At 44.4% G+C, this 17991-nt stretch overlaps 1 protein-coding gene across 2 annotated transcripts in view; it reads left to right on the top strand.

Annotated features, from left to right (window-relative positions):
• The window catches only part of DDHD1 (DDHD domain containing 1), a 61650-nt gene that overhangs the window by 37409 nt on the left and 6250 nt on the right, over positions 1-17991 (top strand). For both annotated transcript variants that reach the window (XM_021401843.1, XM_021401844.1), the window contains 5 exons: positions 1366-1472; positions 1614-1720; positions 11460-11722; positions 13561-13636; positions 17706-17855. In XM_021401843.1, the coding sequence (XP_021257518.1) occupies positions 1366-1472; positions 1614-1720; positions 11460-11722; positions 13561-13636; positions 17706-17855 (703 nt within the window). The remainder of the gene's footprint in view (positions 1-1365; positions 1473-1613; positions 1721-11459; positions 11723-13560; positions 13637-17705; positions 17856-17991) is intronic.

Here is a 17991-nt window from a genome sequence, read left to right as displayed (position 1 = left end):
TGCCTTGCCTTGCCTTGCCTTGCCTTGCCTTGCCTTGCCTTGCCTTGCCTTGCCTTGCCTTGCCTTGCCTTGCCTTGCCTTGCCTTGCCTTGCCTTGCCCCGCCCCCCCAGAAAAGCATCAGTTATGGAAGACGTTTTGATGTTTTTGGTGTATCATACAACTTAGTAGCATATGAGCAGCGGGTAGGAGCTGAAGTTCAGCTCTGCATTTGTTCCTCTGGACACATTTGCCTTTAGCCTTCCTGCACAGCACAAATCCTGTTAGGGAGCCGGGTCTGTGCAGGGCAACAGCTACACTGGGAAATTAAGAAGGAATTTTGTCAACACTTCTTTGTTTTTATCTGTACTGTCACCTCCTGTGGCAACCTCCTGGAAGAGTTTTGAGCAGCTCCTGTCCTCGTGTGGCAGCTCCCTGCTGTGTGCTGCTGGCTTTGTTTTGAAGAGGTAAAGATGGACTTAATCTCAGGACAGGAATTTGACAGAGTTGTCTATGTGGAATCTCCGTGCAGTGCTGACGCTGCTTTGGTGCAGACAGTTTTGCTCATCAGACAGAGGAGCTGAAGTGATTACTGTCTCAGGTGCTGGTGATTCAGGATGAACAGTTGCATTTCTGTTAAGCAGAACAGGAGCATTCATACTCAAGGAAAGTATCTCAGCTGAGGGGTTAAAATTCCCAAAGCATGTTAGGATTGGTAGAAGTGCTGGTGGTAGATCAATGTCACCGTGCATTTGGTCACAGCAATCATTAGAAGGGGGTTTGCATTGAAAATAGAAAGGGCCAGGCCAGGCTTCAAAGCAAAACTCTGATGTTAACTGGGAAGCAGCTGCTGGAAGCTGCAAGTTGAAATGCTGAGAAATCATCCTGTGTCTCACTCTGAGAACGCCTTCCATTCTGATAGGTGAAGTTAACATTCTGACTTGTCAAGCGCTGCTTTTATTAGCTTTCTTTGTGTTTAAAAGCACTGAATTATCATCCTTAGTGGTCTAAACGGTTGATTTCCTTGGGTTCAGGATTTCAAGACAGTAAAATTCTTAGTTTTCAGATCCTGTGCTGCCCCAGACTGACCAGAGTTAACAGATGTCTTTTAGTTGAACTTGGATGGTTTGGATCAGGCTCGGAGTAAAATACACAAAGAGCTCTGAAGCTCCATGAAGAATGCAATGCACAGAGTTTTCCACTGTATGAGGATTTAAGCACTTTATAACAAAACTGAGAGGTGATTAGCAATGTTAGTAAGCATACATTGACATGCTTTAAAAGTACTAACGAGGGAAATGCATTGCACCTGGATGCACTGACATTATTTGGTAAGAGCACCAACAGCAGCCTTAACAGGAACATGTTCTTTCTTTTTTTTTCTCCAGGATGCGAGATACTGCAAGAAAAATAGAAGAAAAGTATTTTTCCAATCTTGCAACACATGTTGAATTTCTTCCAGTTGAATGGAGGTCAAAACTTACCCTCGACGGAGGTACATGATTTGATTCTTTGGTTGTTCTAGTAGCTGCAGTCTGCAAAACTGTCCCCAGAAGTTTCACGCTGTATTCTTTGCACGTGCCTTGTTTGGATTTTATCGTTCTCCTGCGTGTAACTTAAGTCTCTTTTCTTTCAGACACTGTGGACTCCATTACTCCAGACAAAGTACGGGGTTTGAGGGACATGCTAAACAGCAGTGCAATGGATATCATGTATTACACAAGTCCTCTTTATAGAGATGAAGTAAGTGGGTTTTATATAAATTTTACTAGAGCAGGGCAGAGAGGCTGAAACAAGCTGGATTTAGGAGTGTAAGCAGAGTTTCCTTCTGAGACCCTGAACTGAACCAAGACTTGCTAAAGGAGCAGGAAGTTAAATGTGTTTTTTTTTTGTTTTTTTTTTAATTAAACAGAGTATGGTGTCAGTGCCACAGAAAGTGGCATTGCCTTTGTCTTATCCTGCTAGCCCTCACCACTGGTGTCAGTGACTGCACGCAGCGTGCCAGGGTCAAGGATTCCCATTGTCAAGTTGTGGTTACATATCCATAGCCCAGATTTGACAGCGTTCATCCTAGGATTTGAAAGAGGAACAGCCAGGCTTCCAGGCCAGTTGGGCAATAGAAGTGTGTCTTTTTGTATTCTACAGTAGAAAATAAGAAGTATTACCATGTGTGCAAGCATATAATATATTCGAGTGGTATTTAATGTCATTGAGAGTTAATCAGCAGCTTTAAAATCTCCTGGAAGACGTGAGGTTTTACCTCTGAAAGAGCAGGGATTCTACGTTCTCCCTTTGTCCTGTCAGTGAACGTGTAAAATGTCTGGAAAATGGCCAGCAGGAGGATCCTCATCCCTGCTCTTCAGGGACTCTAAGTTTGGTATGTACTTTAGAGAAATTAACTAAAAAGCTGATGTTTACACTTCAAGTAATCAAAATACAGAGCTTTAATGGGGGGAGAGTACAAAAACAGCAACAACTGTAATCAGTGTGGTTTATTTAGAGCAGAAATGGTTGTCTAAAATGGGTCTTTATCAGCAGGTTAGAAATAGGAAGGTTTTTCACAGCTGTCTCGTGCATCTGGGTATTCTGAGCTGTGGAACTCCGTAAAGGTGAGATCCTTCTTACCTCTAGCAAAATCCTTGGACGTGTGCCATTTCACTTCTGTCGAATCTGAAGTCAGATGGGCCAGCAGCATCTTCAAACAAACCAGTTTTAGTGGAGGGGTACGCTTGCCTTGCAAGAAGAGCAGGACACCACTCAGTCACCTGCTTGTTGGTGACTGTATCCTGAAAGCTGCCATCCTGTCTTGTCATGTCTCTGTAGGCACACGTGCTTTAGTCTGTTCAGACGTAGTGTGGCCCCATTCAATGGAAAAGCCTCGAATAAAAGGTAAAGTCCCCCAAGAGCATCCTTTGTCACACATCTTGGAAAAGCCCCGTGGGGTGTTTTGTGATTTGTTTCTGTAGGAATTCTAGCTTTTCCTATATTGGCTGCATTATAAATGAAGCTTTCACGCTCAGCCTGCATGGTTTGACTGGAGGTGAGAGGTGGGAGGCTACTTTCAAAGCTTACTTGAGGCTTCGATGCTACCTTTCATTAAAATTCAGTATGTTTAACTACTTCAGACTGTTGACACAGCTATCAAACCTAAAACTCCTAGTAATACTGATTTTCCTGATTGCAGCAGCGGCTGTGAAATTGCTGTGAGCCTTTTAAGCTTCCAGCACTAGGAATAAGCGTACTGAAAGCTGTGCTTGTTGCTCAGTAATGCAAAGTTTATTGTTCAGGGCTCCTGGGTGCTCAGCTGTGTATCAGGTTTCTTTGTGGTGGAACTGAGAGCAGCATGAGCTGCTGTAGCAAGTGAAGAAAACTTCTCTGGCAGCTCAAAAATAGATTTTTAAAGTGCGTTAGAGGCTCGGCATGTCTGTGAACATCTTTTGGGAAATGGATTAGCCAGTAAAGGTTAGGTATGAGGGCCAACAGTGCATGAAAAATTGAAATTGTTGCTCGATAGAGCTGTAGTTTTACAGGTATATCGCATCCCTTAGGTATGAGAATTGACAAATACAATGAGTGTACTGTGGCTATGCTTAGATCTGCTTACAAAAGTTGTTCTCTTCACTTAATCAAGTGTATTCTCCTGAAATGTTTGCAACAGTGCACGCAAGATCACCATTACTCTGCCTTATCCAGGCTGCATCAGTAAATCTTCTACCTTTCTCAGAGCAAAGTGGGACAGTTTGAATTGCAAGCGTTTGTCCAAAAAAAGCCCAAGAAAGCAATCTTACAGGTATAATGTTAAAACCTTGAAGAACGGGTTTCTGACATGAATGCTTGTGATGCAAGCTTGCTTCTTCACTCAGCTGTTCCTTCTCTGGCACTGAGGTGCCAGGGATGCGGCTTCTGGATTGATTCCATTCATTTCACTTGGAGTTGTGTAAGCTTCCACTCAATGCATAGCTCTCTTCATCTTTTCACCTTTTATTATGCCTTTAGCTACAGAAAGGAGGCTTGTGTGTTTTTAGATATCCTCATCCCATTTAAGTTCCTCTGCACAGATTAAACACTGTATTACCGTGCTGACCATTCCTCTGGAAAACCAGCGGGTTGGTTTTTTTTCCCCCAGTGTTCAGTGTTCACTTTGTTCCAAGTACTCGTTCCAGCTGAGAGCCTTGTCTTCAAGCATTCACATGGTCGCATGCCGCTCAGCATTAGTATTCCTGCTCACCGCTTCCCAACACCAACCCACTTCTTCGGATGCTGCTGGCACTCCTGAAGCTTTCCATCCAGAAGCATCTCGAAAGGAGCTAATGAAACTTTGCTGTGCCCCATGAAATAAATGGAGCAATACAGTGAGTTCTCCCTAGAGAAGATGAAAAGCTGTCATCCACCTGATGGCGCTTAAAAGTACTTTGCTATGAATTTTATTTCTAATTCAAAGGACTTTCCCCTCATCTGGAAGTAATGTAGCCATTGCTTTAAAGCTTTTGACTTAGTAAAGGATGTTCGAGTGGGTAGGCATTGAGGGAAGGAGAAGCCTTGTTGTATTGGCTGCCACCTGAGATAGCAGTCAGCTGCTCCAGATGCAGCTGGATTGCTCAGCCAAGCGTTATGGGATCCTGGAAGGTAACCCCCTCTCTGATTGCAGGTATCATTGTCTTCTGCAACATGGTAGCAGAATATCCAAAAGGTGCCTCTTGCTTTTGATGTGTAACGTGATACCAGCCAGGTATCAATAATTCAGCGAGCATCTCAGGCAGCCTGGCTCAGGGCTCAGGCTGGAGGATGTTTGCAGCCCACAGATTCAGCTGTGGCATTTGTGCAAGGCTGCGAGTGGTGCTGTGCTGCTCCTCATCCATACCGAGGGCCCTGAGGAAAACAGGATCCCTGTTCAAATATTACACAGATACCAGCTTACTGCTTTTCTTTGTATTTTGATGCCCACGTGCCTGTCTCGAATAATTTCACACTGATCCTGGACTTGCTGGTGCACATGTGGGTGGCTTTGTTTCACATCCATGCCACTGTAGCTTTGTATTTCTTTAATAATAAATGGTTCTGACAGAGGTTAGAGAGCCTAATTGACGCATTGTGGATTTAGCGTTGTCACCTTCATTATGTTGTTAAGTGCTTATTTTACTGGTCTTCACTGTGCTTACTTCCAGCCTAACTGTAATTCTGTAAATTATTGATACGCCTCTTGGCAGCAAGTGCCTTTTGTACAGGCGAAATAATATTTCCACCCATCTTGGAAAGATCTTTAAAGATGTAGCTCCGACAGAGCAGCATTCTCACGAGATCAGTCAGTGTTTATGGGATGCTTCCGTGGGGAAGGCAGCGGGTCCTGGCATTTCTCACCAGCTGAGGACTGGGGTTACAAAGGCTCTGGGACCCGGTGGCCCATGGGCTCGGTGTTGGAGGAGCCTGGCAGGCTGCAGGAGGCCAGCAAGAACGCAGTGTCATGCAGCCAAGCTAGCCTGGCTGCACTTTGAAATGGCTTGATAGTTTGCTGTTACACGTGTATTCAAAGCGAGGGATTGGTATCTGTGAAACTTGGAACTGGTGTTTGTTCTCACAACAGGTTTCATCCTTCTGCTACAAGGTTTGACAACTGAATGTTTTATGTGCTGCTTTCAGCAATAAAAGGAAGTTGGTTTCATGTCTTTCAAAAGGAGAGGGGTGTGAAGCAGGAAATCTTTAACTTGAGACTATCTGAACACTGTCTTTGCTTATTCTCTTGAAGCTAATAGGGAGCTGCCTGCCAGCGCTTTCATGGCTTACTTAATTCATTTGATTGTCAGCTTTGTAAAGTGGTGGGTTACTGGGTCTGCTTTGTATGCAGTCTTGAATGCTGTGACTCGGATACGAATGGCTTAGGCTCGGCTTCTCAACCAAAAGAAGGGGTACTGAGAGAGATGCTGAGCTGTGGGCAGATCTGTGCTTCCTTTTTATGTGGAAGCACTAAGCCATGAAGCCATTCCTGCCTGTTCACGCCGTGAAGTCTCGTTCTGGCCTCTCGTCTGTTGTTGTGACACTCTTCTGGCACCCATCCATCAGGATGTATGACAACTTTGTACTCGGGAGGGTCAGCAGCCTCCCCACACGGTGTGCTGGCGTGTTCTCCTGGTTCATGTGAAGCAAACTCCTTCTCCGTGCTTTTACGCTCCTTTACAATCTATCCTCGAGGCTCAGGTTTTTGTTGGCTTCTCAGGACCTCATTCTACCTCCAGTTGGCCCGAGCACTTTCTTATTGCCTGCTTGTTGAACAAGTTTGTACTTCTTCTGAAGTTCTCTTGGCACTGGGAGGGAGCTGCTCACAAAACTCTCTGCTCCACAGATCTCTTTCAGATTCTTTTCCCACGAAGCCTACAAAAACATTCCTGCTGTTCAAGCTGGAGGGGTGCAAAGGTCAGGTTCCTGCACTCCCTTTTGATATGTAGCTATCCTTCAAGTTTTTTCCTCTTGGACTTCAAGCTGTTCATGTGAGAAGACTGTCCAGTGGTGAGGTCCTATGGAGAGGCCAGAGAAAGGCCCTGGAAGGTTACAAGAGGAGGTTGTTGGAGCCGACTGCTGCCAAAAGAGGACCATCAGCAGAGCCCAAGAGAAGAGCAGCTTTTTTTTGTTGCCTTTGACAGATCAAAGAGCTTGAGACCAGAGCGCTGCATGCAATTTTCAGCCGCAAACATGTCACTGAAGTTTTGAGTAGCTGCCGTGCAATGTCCGTGTCACTTTTGTGCTCAGGGTGCCAGCAGGGGTTTTGTACTCCTTGTTCTCTTGGAAAAACTCATTTCCTCGATATTGAGGGAAAACATCGTTTTCTATCCTGAAAAGCCAGCTTTTGCCCCAGCAACCGGCCTGCTGAGATGTGCAGGGTCCTGTCCGGAGCTCCTTGGTGTGGTCCAGGAGGTGTTTGTCTGCCTTGTGCACAGCCAGGTTCCTTCTGCATTGTGAGAAACAGGAGTGCTTGTCTATGCTTGAGTCTCCCAGGGCTTCTTTCTATCAGAAGAGGAATGAACAGCTGTTTCAGATGTCAGTGCCTGTTTAGAGGCACCTGATTTAGAGGCTTATTATTTTCCAGCTCGGCACAGGATGCAGTTAATACCCTTCACATCAGAGCTTCAGCTGAGACAGACAGCAGCTCTGGGTATTTCACTGCTTCCACACTTACTTACTCCCCTTCATCTTTCAGCAGTCCAGGCTTACCCATCTACCCAAGAGCTGATTAGAGACATCATCCTTCTGCCTTCTGTATAGTCAGCTTCTTCACAGAATCATTAAGGCTGGAAAAGACCTCTGAGATCCCCAAGAACAGCCCCAGCCCACCCCCACCATGCCCACTGCCCATGTCCCCCAGTGCCACGTCTCCATGGCTCTGGAACACCTCCAGGGACAGTGACCCTCAGTGATCCCTGGGCAGCCTGTGCCAGCACCTGATCGCTCTTTCTGAGAAGAAATTCTTCCTAATATCCAACCTGAACCTTCCCTGGAGCAACTTAAGGCCATTACCTCTCATCCTGAAGTTCTTGTGCTGGAGACGAGAGGTGCATCTCCTCTGCCTGAGCCTCTGTCCCTTGTTTATGAAGCATATACCTTTGCATCCTGGACTCCTCAGTGGTTCAGATGGGTTGTTATTTTTCTACATGTTGGAAGCGATATGGCAGACAGGCACGTAACTGGAAAGCAGGTGGGATTTATGGTCAGATCAGAGCAGGCCCAGTAATCCATTCGTAAGCCTTGATAGTGTAGTCTTGGTTTGCCTTCCCCTCAGACTGCAGGACTGTCACTCTGGCTCCCCACATGCGTGCAGAAAGATTCCTTGCTGGGCTTTTATTTAGGCTTGCGAAGGGCATAGAGCATTTAACCTCAGTTTGTCAGAATCAAAAACGATGACAACTGAGGAACATGATCCTGTGGGCTTCAGTTTCCTACATGGAAGACACGCTGGCAAAAGTTCAGCTGATAAAGGCAGCTCCAGGCAACTAATAATCGATGGACTTCTCATGGAGCAGAAAGCAAATCATTCCCCCAAAGAGCTGCTCCGTGGGTAGCAGCATGCTGCATCTGCTTGGTCCCCGTGGCATTTTTCTTCCCTTGCCCTGCTTTGCTGAAATCTTTGACTTCTGGCAATCAAGACTCTCTCTTGGCCTTTGGGACCGGAATAAAACATGGAGGAAATGCATCCATTACTCGGACACCGCTCTGTCAAACTGTGTCAAAGGCCGTGCCTCGGGTGTCTTTACTTCTGCAGGTCTGAAAATGCAGTAGTACATAAGGGCTCTCTATTCGGTCTGAGGATTGTGGGCTGCTTAATGTGCCTGATTATGATTTGCTATCAAGTCTGTCTTTGAAATTTGACTGCATTAAAGGCTCCAGGCATTGTGAAGCCCTGCTTTATTTGAATTCTGTTTTCTCTGGTTGTGCGTGAGTATTAGTGGTACATCTGCAAGCTTCACAGCATTTTAATCCCGCACCAAACTTTTGCACTGAAGTAATTGATCTGCAAACTGCTCGGGATTTATTTCTCCCAAAAGCAGAACAGGGAGAAAGGGCTTCCCTGGGAAAGAAAACAGAAATGTTGGAAGAAGATTTTCTGTGCCTTTCTTTCAAAGGTTGCACTGTCCTCAGACTGATGCAGCAGAAGGGTCAGCTGGGGTGAAGGGATTTGAAGTGGCTGTCTTTGAAGAATTAGCAAGCGTTCTTTTTGCTGCAGTGGTTTGGTCTGTTCACTCGTCCCTCCTGGAAGAGCTGAGCAGAGCAGGCAGTGGATTAGCAATCAGAGCAGCAAACAAGGTTTGTGGGAGCAGCTGCATGAAAAAAAAATGACTCAGTGCTGCCTTTTGTGGGGGTATCTGAGCTTGTTTAGTCTGTGAGAAGCTTTTAGGAGATGGTGATAACGCGTTGGGCAAGCACTCAAGGAAACTCAAACCTTTTTGTGGGTTAAGCCCTATGGAGCAGCTGCCAAAGAACGGCACTGGAGAAATGGCTCTTTGTCAATGATAAAGGTGGAAACTGGGAGGAAGGAGGCAAGAGGGAAGGTGGGAACAGAGAAAGGGGTCGGTTCGTGCTTGCATTCCCCTATTTAACATTTTTCCTGGATGATTCCTGCTTTCCTGTTTTCAGGCAGAAGCAGCAGGTGCTTCCTAAGCTCATAGTGGATCCCATGGAGCAGCAGGCGGTGAGGCTTGGGGTTGGCAGAAGCACAGGGAAAACCGGTGGGATTTTGTCGGGATTTTTTCGTTTTTCATTAATCAGAGTCCCAGAAACTATTTAGATGGAGCAGAACTTCTCCTCCATTTTCTTTCCTTGCTGTATACCAAAAGGGTCAGCTGTCTGTTCAGATACTGGTGCAGAACTGTCAGCACGGCGTGTACATCTCAAAGCACTCACTGCAGTAGGAGGGCTTCTGGTTTTGTAGGAGCAGCAAAATACACCGTTCGTAGTGCCTGAATTTACTGCAGCAAATCTTCTGTCCCAAAACAAAGTTCAGTAACCAGTGGTGGGGATTTTACAATGTGCATCAGATGATCTAGTCAAATTAAATACTCGTACTCTGGTTTGCAAGTATACAGCTAGTTGGAAAGCCACAAACAGTTTCCTAGACCATGTTTTTGTCTTACTCCTAAATAACAGCAAGTTTCTAAGGAATAGGGCAGTTGTAAAGAAGGTTGGACGTAGTGTCCTATCAGGGCTTTCCAAGAATGTGCTGTCTTACACCCCAAAACAGCAAGAGAACATAATCTTACAATGAAAGGTGGCAATGCCAGAAGGTTACGTACCCACTCTGTGCCTATGGGCTGGGGGCAGACTGATGCAATATTCTTCCTGGAAGGAATCTGCTTTTCCAGGGAAATAGGGCTGTGGTACAGGAGGGCAGGGTACAGGACTGTTGAGTAAGTCGGGCACTGGGAGCACCTAAGGACATCACTGAGTTGTTACGCACCTTATTTTTAACTTTCCATCAGAAAGGAAAAAAGAAGTTGCAAACATTGAGATATATTATTTAGGGTTTTCAGAATTAGCTTGTTTTAGGATTTTTTAAAACAAGATGGCATTACTCTTCTCCCCCTTGTAGGGAGTGCCTGGAAGCCGTGGTGAGTCTGGCACTGGAACGTGGCTCCATGCAGAGCCTGCACTGTGTGCCTGGGGTCCTGGGCTCCCTGCTGAGGGCAGGGCAGTGTGCTGGCTCCCTGGGGGTACCTCAAAGCCAGCCTGGAAACTGCAGGAGAGCAACGTTCCTTCTTTTCCCCGAGCTCTTGGCGATAGTCCTGGAACACTTCGATTTCAACAGATCTCTGTTATTTTGTTCTGGCTTGTAATCAAAACCTTTTTCTAATGGAGAAAATGCCAACCAGCCAAAGCTAGTCCTGATTTCTGTTGTCTGCTCTTGCTAAAAATCTCTGCCTGCTCGTTCACGTGTGAATGTATCGCCCAAAGTCTGCGTAGTGCCAAGCGCAGTAGGCAGCATCACAACAAAGAGACTTGAAAATGGGAATGTTGATACTCACTTCTCTGAGCTGTTGCAAGGCTTTGTTCATCATTTCACAGTGCTTTCAGGCGTAGGGCTTGTGTGGTTTCTATCTCAGCAAAATGTGTATCAAACACTGACAGTGCTGGCGTCATTCATATTTATGTTCAGTAATGATTCAGGCACTTGAAAAATCATGTCCAAATTACATGTTCTGTAGCTTTAATTTCCTGCTGCCAACAAGGGAATGGTTTGCAATTTCTTGTTTGTCCTCCTCTATACAGCCTGCAAGCATTGCTCAGTTACCGCGCTGAGTATCACAAGCAAAGCTGCTTTTTTGTCGTCGTTGTTTTGTCTGTTTTCCAAATCTTGTGTCATTTCTCTCTTAAAAAAAAAAAAAAATTATTTCCATGAATCTTAATGTTCTTATGTTTGTGTACACTAGTATAGGACTTGAAGCGGATAAACCACTGGGAGATTCAATTAGGACGAACATAGGGGCCAGTATGTATTTATTATGGTAGTATCATAGGATTAGCTTGTGATGACTGAGAACTACGTCGCATTATTGTTTTTTCTCCCAGTAACCTATAGCCAGAAAACATTTTCTTAGCATTGCTTACATCAGATGTTCAAATTCTGGCTCCGCTTTTCTCATTTGTGTTTTTTTTTATTCCCATATCTTCCTTTGGCCTGAGATGAGGCTTTTTTATTTTCTGTATTGGCATGATGTCATTCTGGAAAAACATTACATAGGTGCAGTATGGTAGGAGAGGAAGTGGAATAGAAAGCTCTGTCCTCTCATACACGAGCAGTGGGCAGAATAACGAAGGACAGAATGAGCTCAAGTATTCTCTACAGAGATCCAAAAGCAATTTGGGGTATCTTCCCAGTTGTACAAACACAACATGATGCTTGTCCTGTACGCGTGCTCAGGAGGCTGATCTATGTGCTATGTGAACAGGAGCAGTAAGAGATGTTGTTACTAAACTTCCTTCCCTTGCCACCTTCACACAGCTTGTCAAGGGGCTGCAGCAGGAGCTGAACCGGCTGTACACGCTGTTCTGCTCTCGGAATCCGGAGTTTGAGGAGAAAGGAGGGAAAGTCTCCATTGTGTCCCACTCTCTGGGCTGTGTCATCACCTACGACATCATGACTGGCTGGAACCCGGTCAGCCTTTACGAGCAGTTGCTGCGGAAAGAGGAGGAGGAGCTCGAAGACAGTTGGATGAGTTACGAGGAGCAACGTTTACTTGAAGAACTTTACATAACCAAACAACGGTAATGCATCCACTTCTGAGTAGGAAAGGAAAAAAAAAATCCACAGCCCTACATGACGCCCTTTGGGTGTTGCCAGAACCCACCGTGGCTCTTATATGTTGCAGCTGATGTTCCTCTGTCGATGCTGAATGGCAGTGGTAAATGCTAAACACAGGACTAAGCAGACAGGGAGCTGGCACTGCTAATTAGAGCTCTGAATCCGTATCCTACAGACTGTACCAAACCCAATCAGCTAGCTGCTGCTCCCTGCCCAGATGCACAGGGAGCTCCTCCTAGCCAAGAAGAAAGGACGAGGTCAGGCCATGAGCCCTGCAAATATTTGAGGTGAAACACAGCAAAGTAGCTCGCAGGTGTGCAGTGAGCTGAAACACTCAGAACCTGAGTAGCGAAATGCCAAAATCTCTGGAGAAAAATGAGAAGTGTTCTCCAAGACTGAGCTCGGAAATTGAGCTCCACCAGCTGGGTGCAGATGTTGTGGTTGCTGTGATTGGGCTTTTGGGATTACTGCTCTGCTGCAGATCATTTACCAGTTTCTGCCTGCTGCCATTTAGAAATGTTAATGCAGTTCTTAGTGCAGAGCAGCACTGCACGTTGTGACAGATTGGATCTTGGTTTCAGTGTCTTGCAAGTGTTGGTAGGGATTCTCAGTATTAGGGGACTGTGTAGATAATCACTCTGTCCCCACAATGTTAAAGTGCTTTCCCTGTTCTAACCTGGGTTTCAGGGTACTGTGAGACTCTATAGATAGAGAATCTAATAGTGGGAGCATGAACTTCAGTCTTTCCAGTGGTGCTTTGGAAGCGTTAGTATTGCATCACATCTGCTGTGCCTGAAATCAGTATGTGTGTAATTAGGGATTGGTACAGGACATCTCCAACAGCTGCAGGGCTGGATAAACTGTGGTCTTCCTGAAAGAAGAGAAGTAAGAGACCAAATATTCATGCCCGGGGTAAGGTGACTCTTCAGGGATATTACTAGCATGTGACCAATGAAAAATTACAATTTTTATGCCCACGCTCCAGCTCCTTAGGTATTCACTGAAGCATTTCACATTTCATCCCCAGTAATCCAAGTACCCCTTGGCACAGGCACTTCTGTAATAGATAGAGTGGCTCTCCCGTTCACAGACCATCTTAGTGTCATTCAGTCTGGAATGGTAATGGGTGTCAGTTTTACATTTTCTGTCTTCTGGATTTCTAGTGTTGCAAGGCTGTCAAACACATAGTGGATTTCTGGAAATACTTATGGCTGAGTAAGGTGTGTGACAGCATGCATAGGTATACTATATTGTAGAATAACATACACAGAGCATGTGAGTTTATTTATTGGAGCCTTTCAACAGCAGCTCACAAGAGTCAAGGTTAGATGTTGTTCCTCCTACAGACTGGTAAAAGATAAATGACCCTTTTTTAGTGATAGTTGAAACTGTGGGACCCTGTCCTCCAGGTATTCCACGACACTGCAGAACTCCGTAATGGGCCATGCATTTTCCCGTGGCTCTGGCTGAACAAAAGAAATAAAAAATGGGCGATTTGGCTGCAGAAACACCAAGGAAGCAGGAGGTGAATCACCTGCTCCTGAGGAGGGAGGGTGGGCAGATGCTTGGGGCGATGAACGAGGAAGCTGTCATGTCGTGATGGATTCCTCCTGTGGTCAGAGAAACAGGATTTCACATGCATTGATTCTTAATCAACTGGACTGCCTCAGAGGAGGAAACAATGCAGTCACTCACTCTACCTAGCAGACAAACTGCTGGACCCTTCATGAATGCCTGTTCGGATCAGATGCGTTAATACGTCTGCATTTTTCAGTCTCAGAAAGATCTCCTTATTTTCCAGGTTGAAAGAGATAGAAGAGAGGTTACAAGCCTTAAAGGCATCGACCACAGCAAAAACGCCTGTCTTAAAATTTAAGGTATGTCCGGTCTAGATTTTTAGTGAATGCTCTGCTCACACTAAAAACACACTTGCAACTTGAGTTAATCAACTTTCTTTTTTTTCCATGCCACTAAATGTTGTTAGAATAACGTGAATGTACATGGATGTGCGTAAACATGCTACTATCTTCATGTATTACTATTTATTACAAATATATACGTCTACATGTAAATACATAACCCAGTGTATAAATTGCTGTCACCCTACACTCACATGTGGGAAGGTAAAAGCTGTTTGACAAATTGCACCAATCACATGCATACCTTAAAAAATTGTACTTCTACTTTGTCGACTAATCCATCTTCCTTGGGGACTGCTTCTAACAAGTCACACCTCTGAGTAAATCTGAGTGAATTTCCTCCAGCAGTGGATTTTCCTTCAAAATTACTCTGGCCTGACAGGTAGGACAGGTTCCTTCTAGTCTCGTGAAGTAGATTGCTTGCTAATTGGCTCTATAAATTGCTAGAATTTCATGAGATTGGAAAAAGGCATTTTCTAGCATTGTGGTCGGATGTGCAACACTTTCTAGTTGCTCTGCTATATCCTAAAATATTAAGCAATAAAAATGTGACGTGATAGATAAGAAGAAAATAGAGGATTGTTCTTAACTTGCCATTTGTCTTTCCTTCTGAGTTCAGAAGCACTCCCAGAAGCCAAGGTCAATCTTGAGCCATGAAAAAGAGGAAACTAACTGTAATTCAATTTGTCATAGCCGCCTTCTTTTTATCACGGCTTAAAAACACGTGTTGTGCTGTTATCTCTACCATCAAAGAAGCTGGAGTCAGACATACTCCTCTTGCTCTGTGCAAAGATTATTCTTCACTCAGCTGTGTTTAAACTGAAGATTTCTTTGAGCAGATGCTTTTTAGAGGGAGCAGGAAGAGAGGGAAAAAGAAAGAAGAGAGAACTATATCCAAGTTACTCTTAGGTAATTTTCCACTGCTGTGCGTCCTTTTTCTTACCCTTACTGAAAAAAAGACATTTTGTTGTTTTTTTTTTTATATTAGTACTCCTAGTGTAAAGCAAAGCTAATGACTCCTATCGTATGAGTACTGTGCATGGGACAGACCTCAAGGGGAAGAGGAAGGCTTTCCATGAATGTGATGGCAAGGTGCTTCTGCCAAGGGAGGCTTTCTGCAGGATGTCATTGAGAGGTGATTGCTCATCAACAAGGCAGTCCAGCTTCCTGAGGGTGACTAGCTCGTTGAAAGAGAAGTAACTGCTTTGTAGGTTCTGACTATCAAGCACCTTGGTTCTTGACAGACCAGAGCTCTGGTAGGATCTTGAGTTGTTATTCAGTGCGAGTGCTTGATCCACAATTTACTTTGATCTGTGCAGTGCAGGAGACTGGAGTCTTTGATCCCTGGTCTCTTAGGCTGTCATACACAACCAAGTGGCTACGCACAGCTGTAATGAGAAGCACTAGCCAGTATACGAACATGTGGAGAATGGTGTAATACCTTCTTCTTTATGATTCTGTGATTCCTGAAAATAAGTGTTGTGGGGTGTTTTTTATCACAGTATGGAAGGAGAGAGCAGGATGTACCTCAGTTACTGCCTAGAATCGAGATGGCCCAGAGTGCTTCAAGATTCCTTAGCACTTCTAATTCACCTGTGGTTATAAAAGCTCTTCCAGTAGCTCCAGCTTGTGCTTGACCTTGTCATTTCTGTGTAGCGTCATCCAACAGTGATGTCAGTGTCAACAAAAACAGTCACAAATGTATGTAACATACTAATGATTTACCACATGTACAAGAATTATGAGAGTTTAATGGGATGCTGATGTGCCATCTGAGAGGAGAATCATAGAATCACCAAGGTTGGAAAAGACCTCCAAGATCATCCAGCCCAACCGTCCACCTACCACCAGTAGTTCTCACTAAAGAGGAGGAAACCTTTAAACTGAACACAAAAAAATGTGCCATAATAGTTCAGCACACAACTGTCTGCTGAATTCCCTGGGTAACACTGGTAGAAATCTCTGTTCTCTTTAAGGCTGCAAAATGTTCTGGGTGAAAGAACAGATTGAGGCTGCTGGAGAGGTCTGCATTTCCGTTCTTGGAGGAAATTTGGGAACCTCCGAGTGGAAAGGCAGCACAGAAACACAAACTGTAATTGCCTTTTGTCTCTTGTGTTTTAACTTTGCTGTTAAACATGTTCATATGTCCCTCATGCTCATATATGCCCAGAACAGCCACGGTGTCCAACTTCTGTTGTCCTGTTCAGCTATTTTATTCTTCTTTTCATTCTGAAAGAATTTCAGTCTTAATCCGGATAGGTGGCTATTTGGCTCAGCTTCTGCTTAACACCCAAATTAATCCATTAGGTCTCCTGCTTGTGAATCATAACCAGGAGAAAAGTGCTATCTGAAAAGTGACGCTCTTAAAAATTGCTTCTCCGTTAAACATTTACAGGAGTATATGGGAAGTGCCTCAGTCCTGCTTCATGGAGGAACACCGAAATTGATAGATGCCTTAAAGGGAGATTTCAGTCCTCGGCTCCCAGTAGATTTCATTGGATGGCAGTCTTTTCTTCAGCCGAGTGTTAAGTCTAATGACTGCAGTTTAAAGGGCTTTATTTTTGGAAGGCTTGCTTTTGATTTTTTGGTGCTCGCTGCTTTGGTATTGATCTCTTGCCACCCTTTAAGGTACCCTCCAATTGGTGCTTTGTCTTTGTAAACTTTACCAGAGATGGAAGATCGTGTTGAAAGCTTGTGCATGGAAGAAAATAATATAGCAAAGAACACTGCGCTCCAAGAAAAGGCATCTGTCAATGGACACTGTAAACCTTGTGTTTATTGATAGAAACATGCACCTTGTAACCATTTAAATTATCTACCTTTTAAGGATTTTTGCATGGGGAGAATTCTGGAAAGTATCTGCTAGCAAGTGTCAGCTGGCAATCGCTTTCTGATTTCTTTCTGAAGCAGAAAGGCCATAACTGTGTACTCCAAATGCTGTATACAGGCACGTCGGGTGGGCAGGGTTAGAAGTTACATGCTCACATTAAAGGACTCCACAGTGAATATCTGTTTCTATTGTATTTGAAGATGAGAAAGCTTTTTGTCCAAACTGCAGAAATGTGAGGGTCTGTGTAAAGATTAATTGAAAGAAGAGCTGCTTTGAACCAGACTAGAGTAACACTACGGATGACAACAAGCCGTGCTTTGCAGCATATGACATTGAATAGCTTTGCTGAAGACCTAGGTTTTTTTTCCATTGAATTGGAACTTGGGCATTCTTTTGGAAGGAAGAGGTGGAGTGCCAGTGCCAAGTAAGAGGAGGAAGAATGTTTTGTTTGAGGCTGGAATCTGATAGATGAAACGGACCATTATTTCCACACCCTCGCTCCATGTGCTGACATATAGCAAAGGCGTGTGGGAATCCAAGCATTCTCCACGTGCACTCAGAAAGAATGAAGTGATTCCTGATTCCTCTCACCAGCTGAGTAGCAGCACACTGATAGTTGCTTGGTTGCAGTGCCCTGCAAACTGGCACTATACTGGGATAGTTACAGTGAAGTTGTAATAATGGTCAATTAATTTTTCATGTAAGAAAGCATTCTAAAGGTTAAGAAGTAATTCTGACTTTTGAAAATATTTTTGACGGCAGAGTTTTACATTTGATGTTCCTAGGAGACGATGGCTGAGGGTTGGCAGTGGGGTACAAAGCCATTCCCCTCTAGGTCACTGAAGCAGACATTAATGTGAAACTTTAATGTGAAACACATCACATTTCTTTCTTTAGTGTCTTCCAGCTTCTTGTGTTACTCCTTCCAGCGTTGATAGACTTCTTTCAGTTCAAATATCCAGCGTGGTTTTCAGTTCTCAAAGTGTGCATCATCACAACTTGTAACCCTCTTCTCACAGCAAAAAAAAACAGCAGGGAACTTAACCTGTGTTACACTATGTATATTACAGTGCTCTTCCCTGTTTTAATTTACTAATACTATACAAGTCCCTCGGTTGAAACAGAGAGAAATCAAACCCAGCCATGCTAGAAAGCATTATTTCCACCCTCATTAATGCAGGTGAAATCTCTCCTTAGGTTGAGAATTTCTTCTGCATGGGATCTCCACTCGCAGTGTTTTTGGCATTGCGTGGCATCCGTCCAGGAAACAGCGGTAGTCAAGATCATATTCTGCCCAGAACAATCTGTAACCGCTTGCTAAATATTTTTCATCCGACAGATCCAGTGGTGAGTTGTAATTGCATCTGTAAGCTTTTACCTTTTTGTTTTTAAGTGTCAGCTGCGTGGTAATGAGTTCTTCAAAGCATGTGAATCGACGTGCATGTGCTCCTGCACAGCACTGTCTGCTAATGAGTGCTGTGCA

This window comes from Numida meleagris, chromosome 6 (assembly GCF_002078875.1).
Source record: "Numida meleagris isolate 19003 breed g44 Domestic line chromosome 6, NumMel1.0, whole genome shotgun sequence".
Taxonomy (NCBI): domain Eukaryota; kingdom Metazoa; phylum Chordata; class Aves; order Galliformes; family Numididae; genus Numida; species Numida meleagris.
The sequence above is the reverse complement of the archived record's forward strand: the minus strand, read 5'-3'. Positions and strand labels throughout refer to the sequence as shown.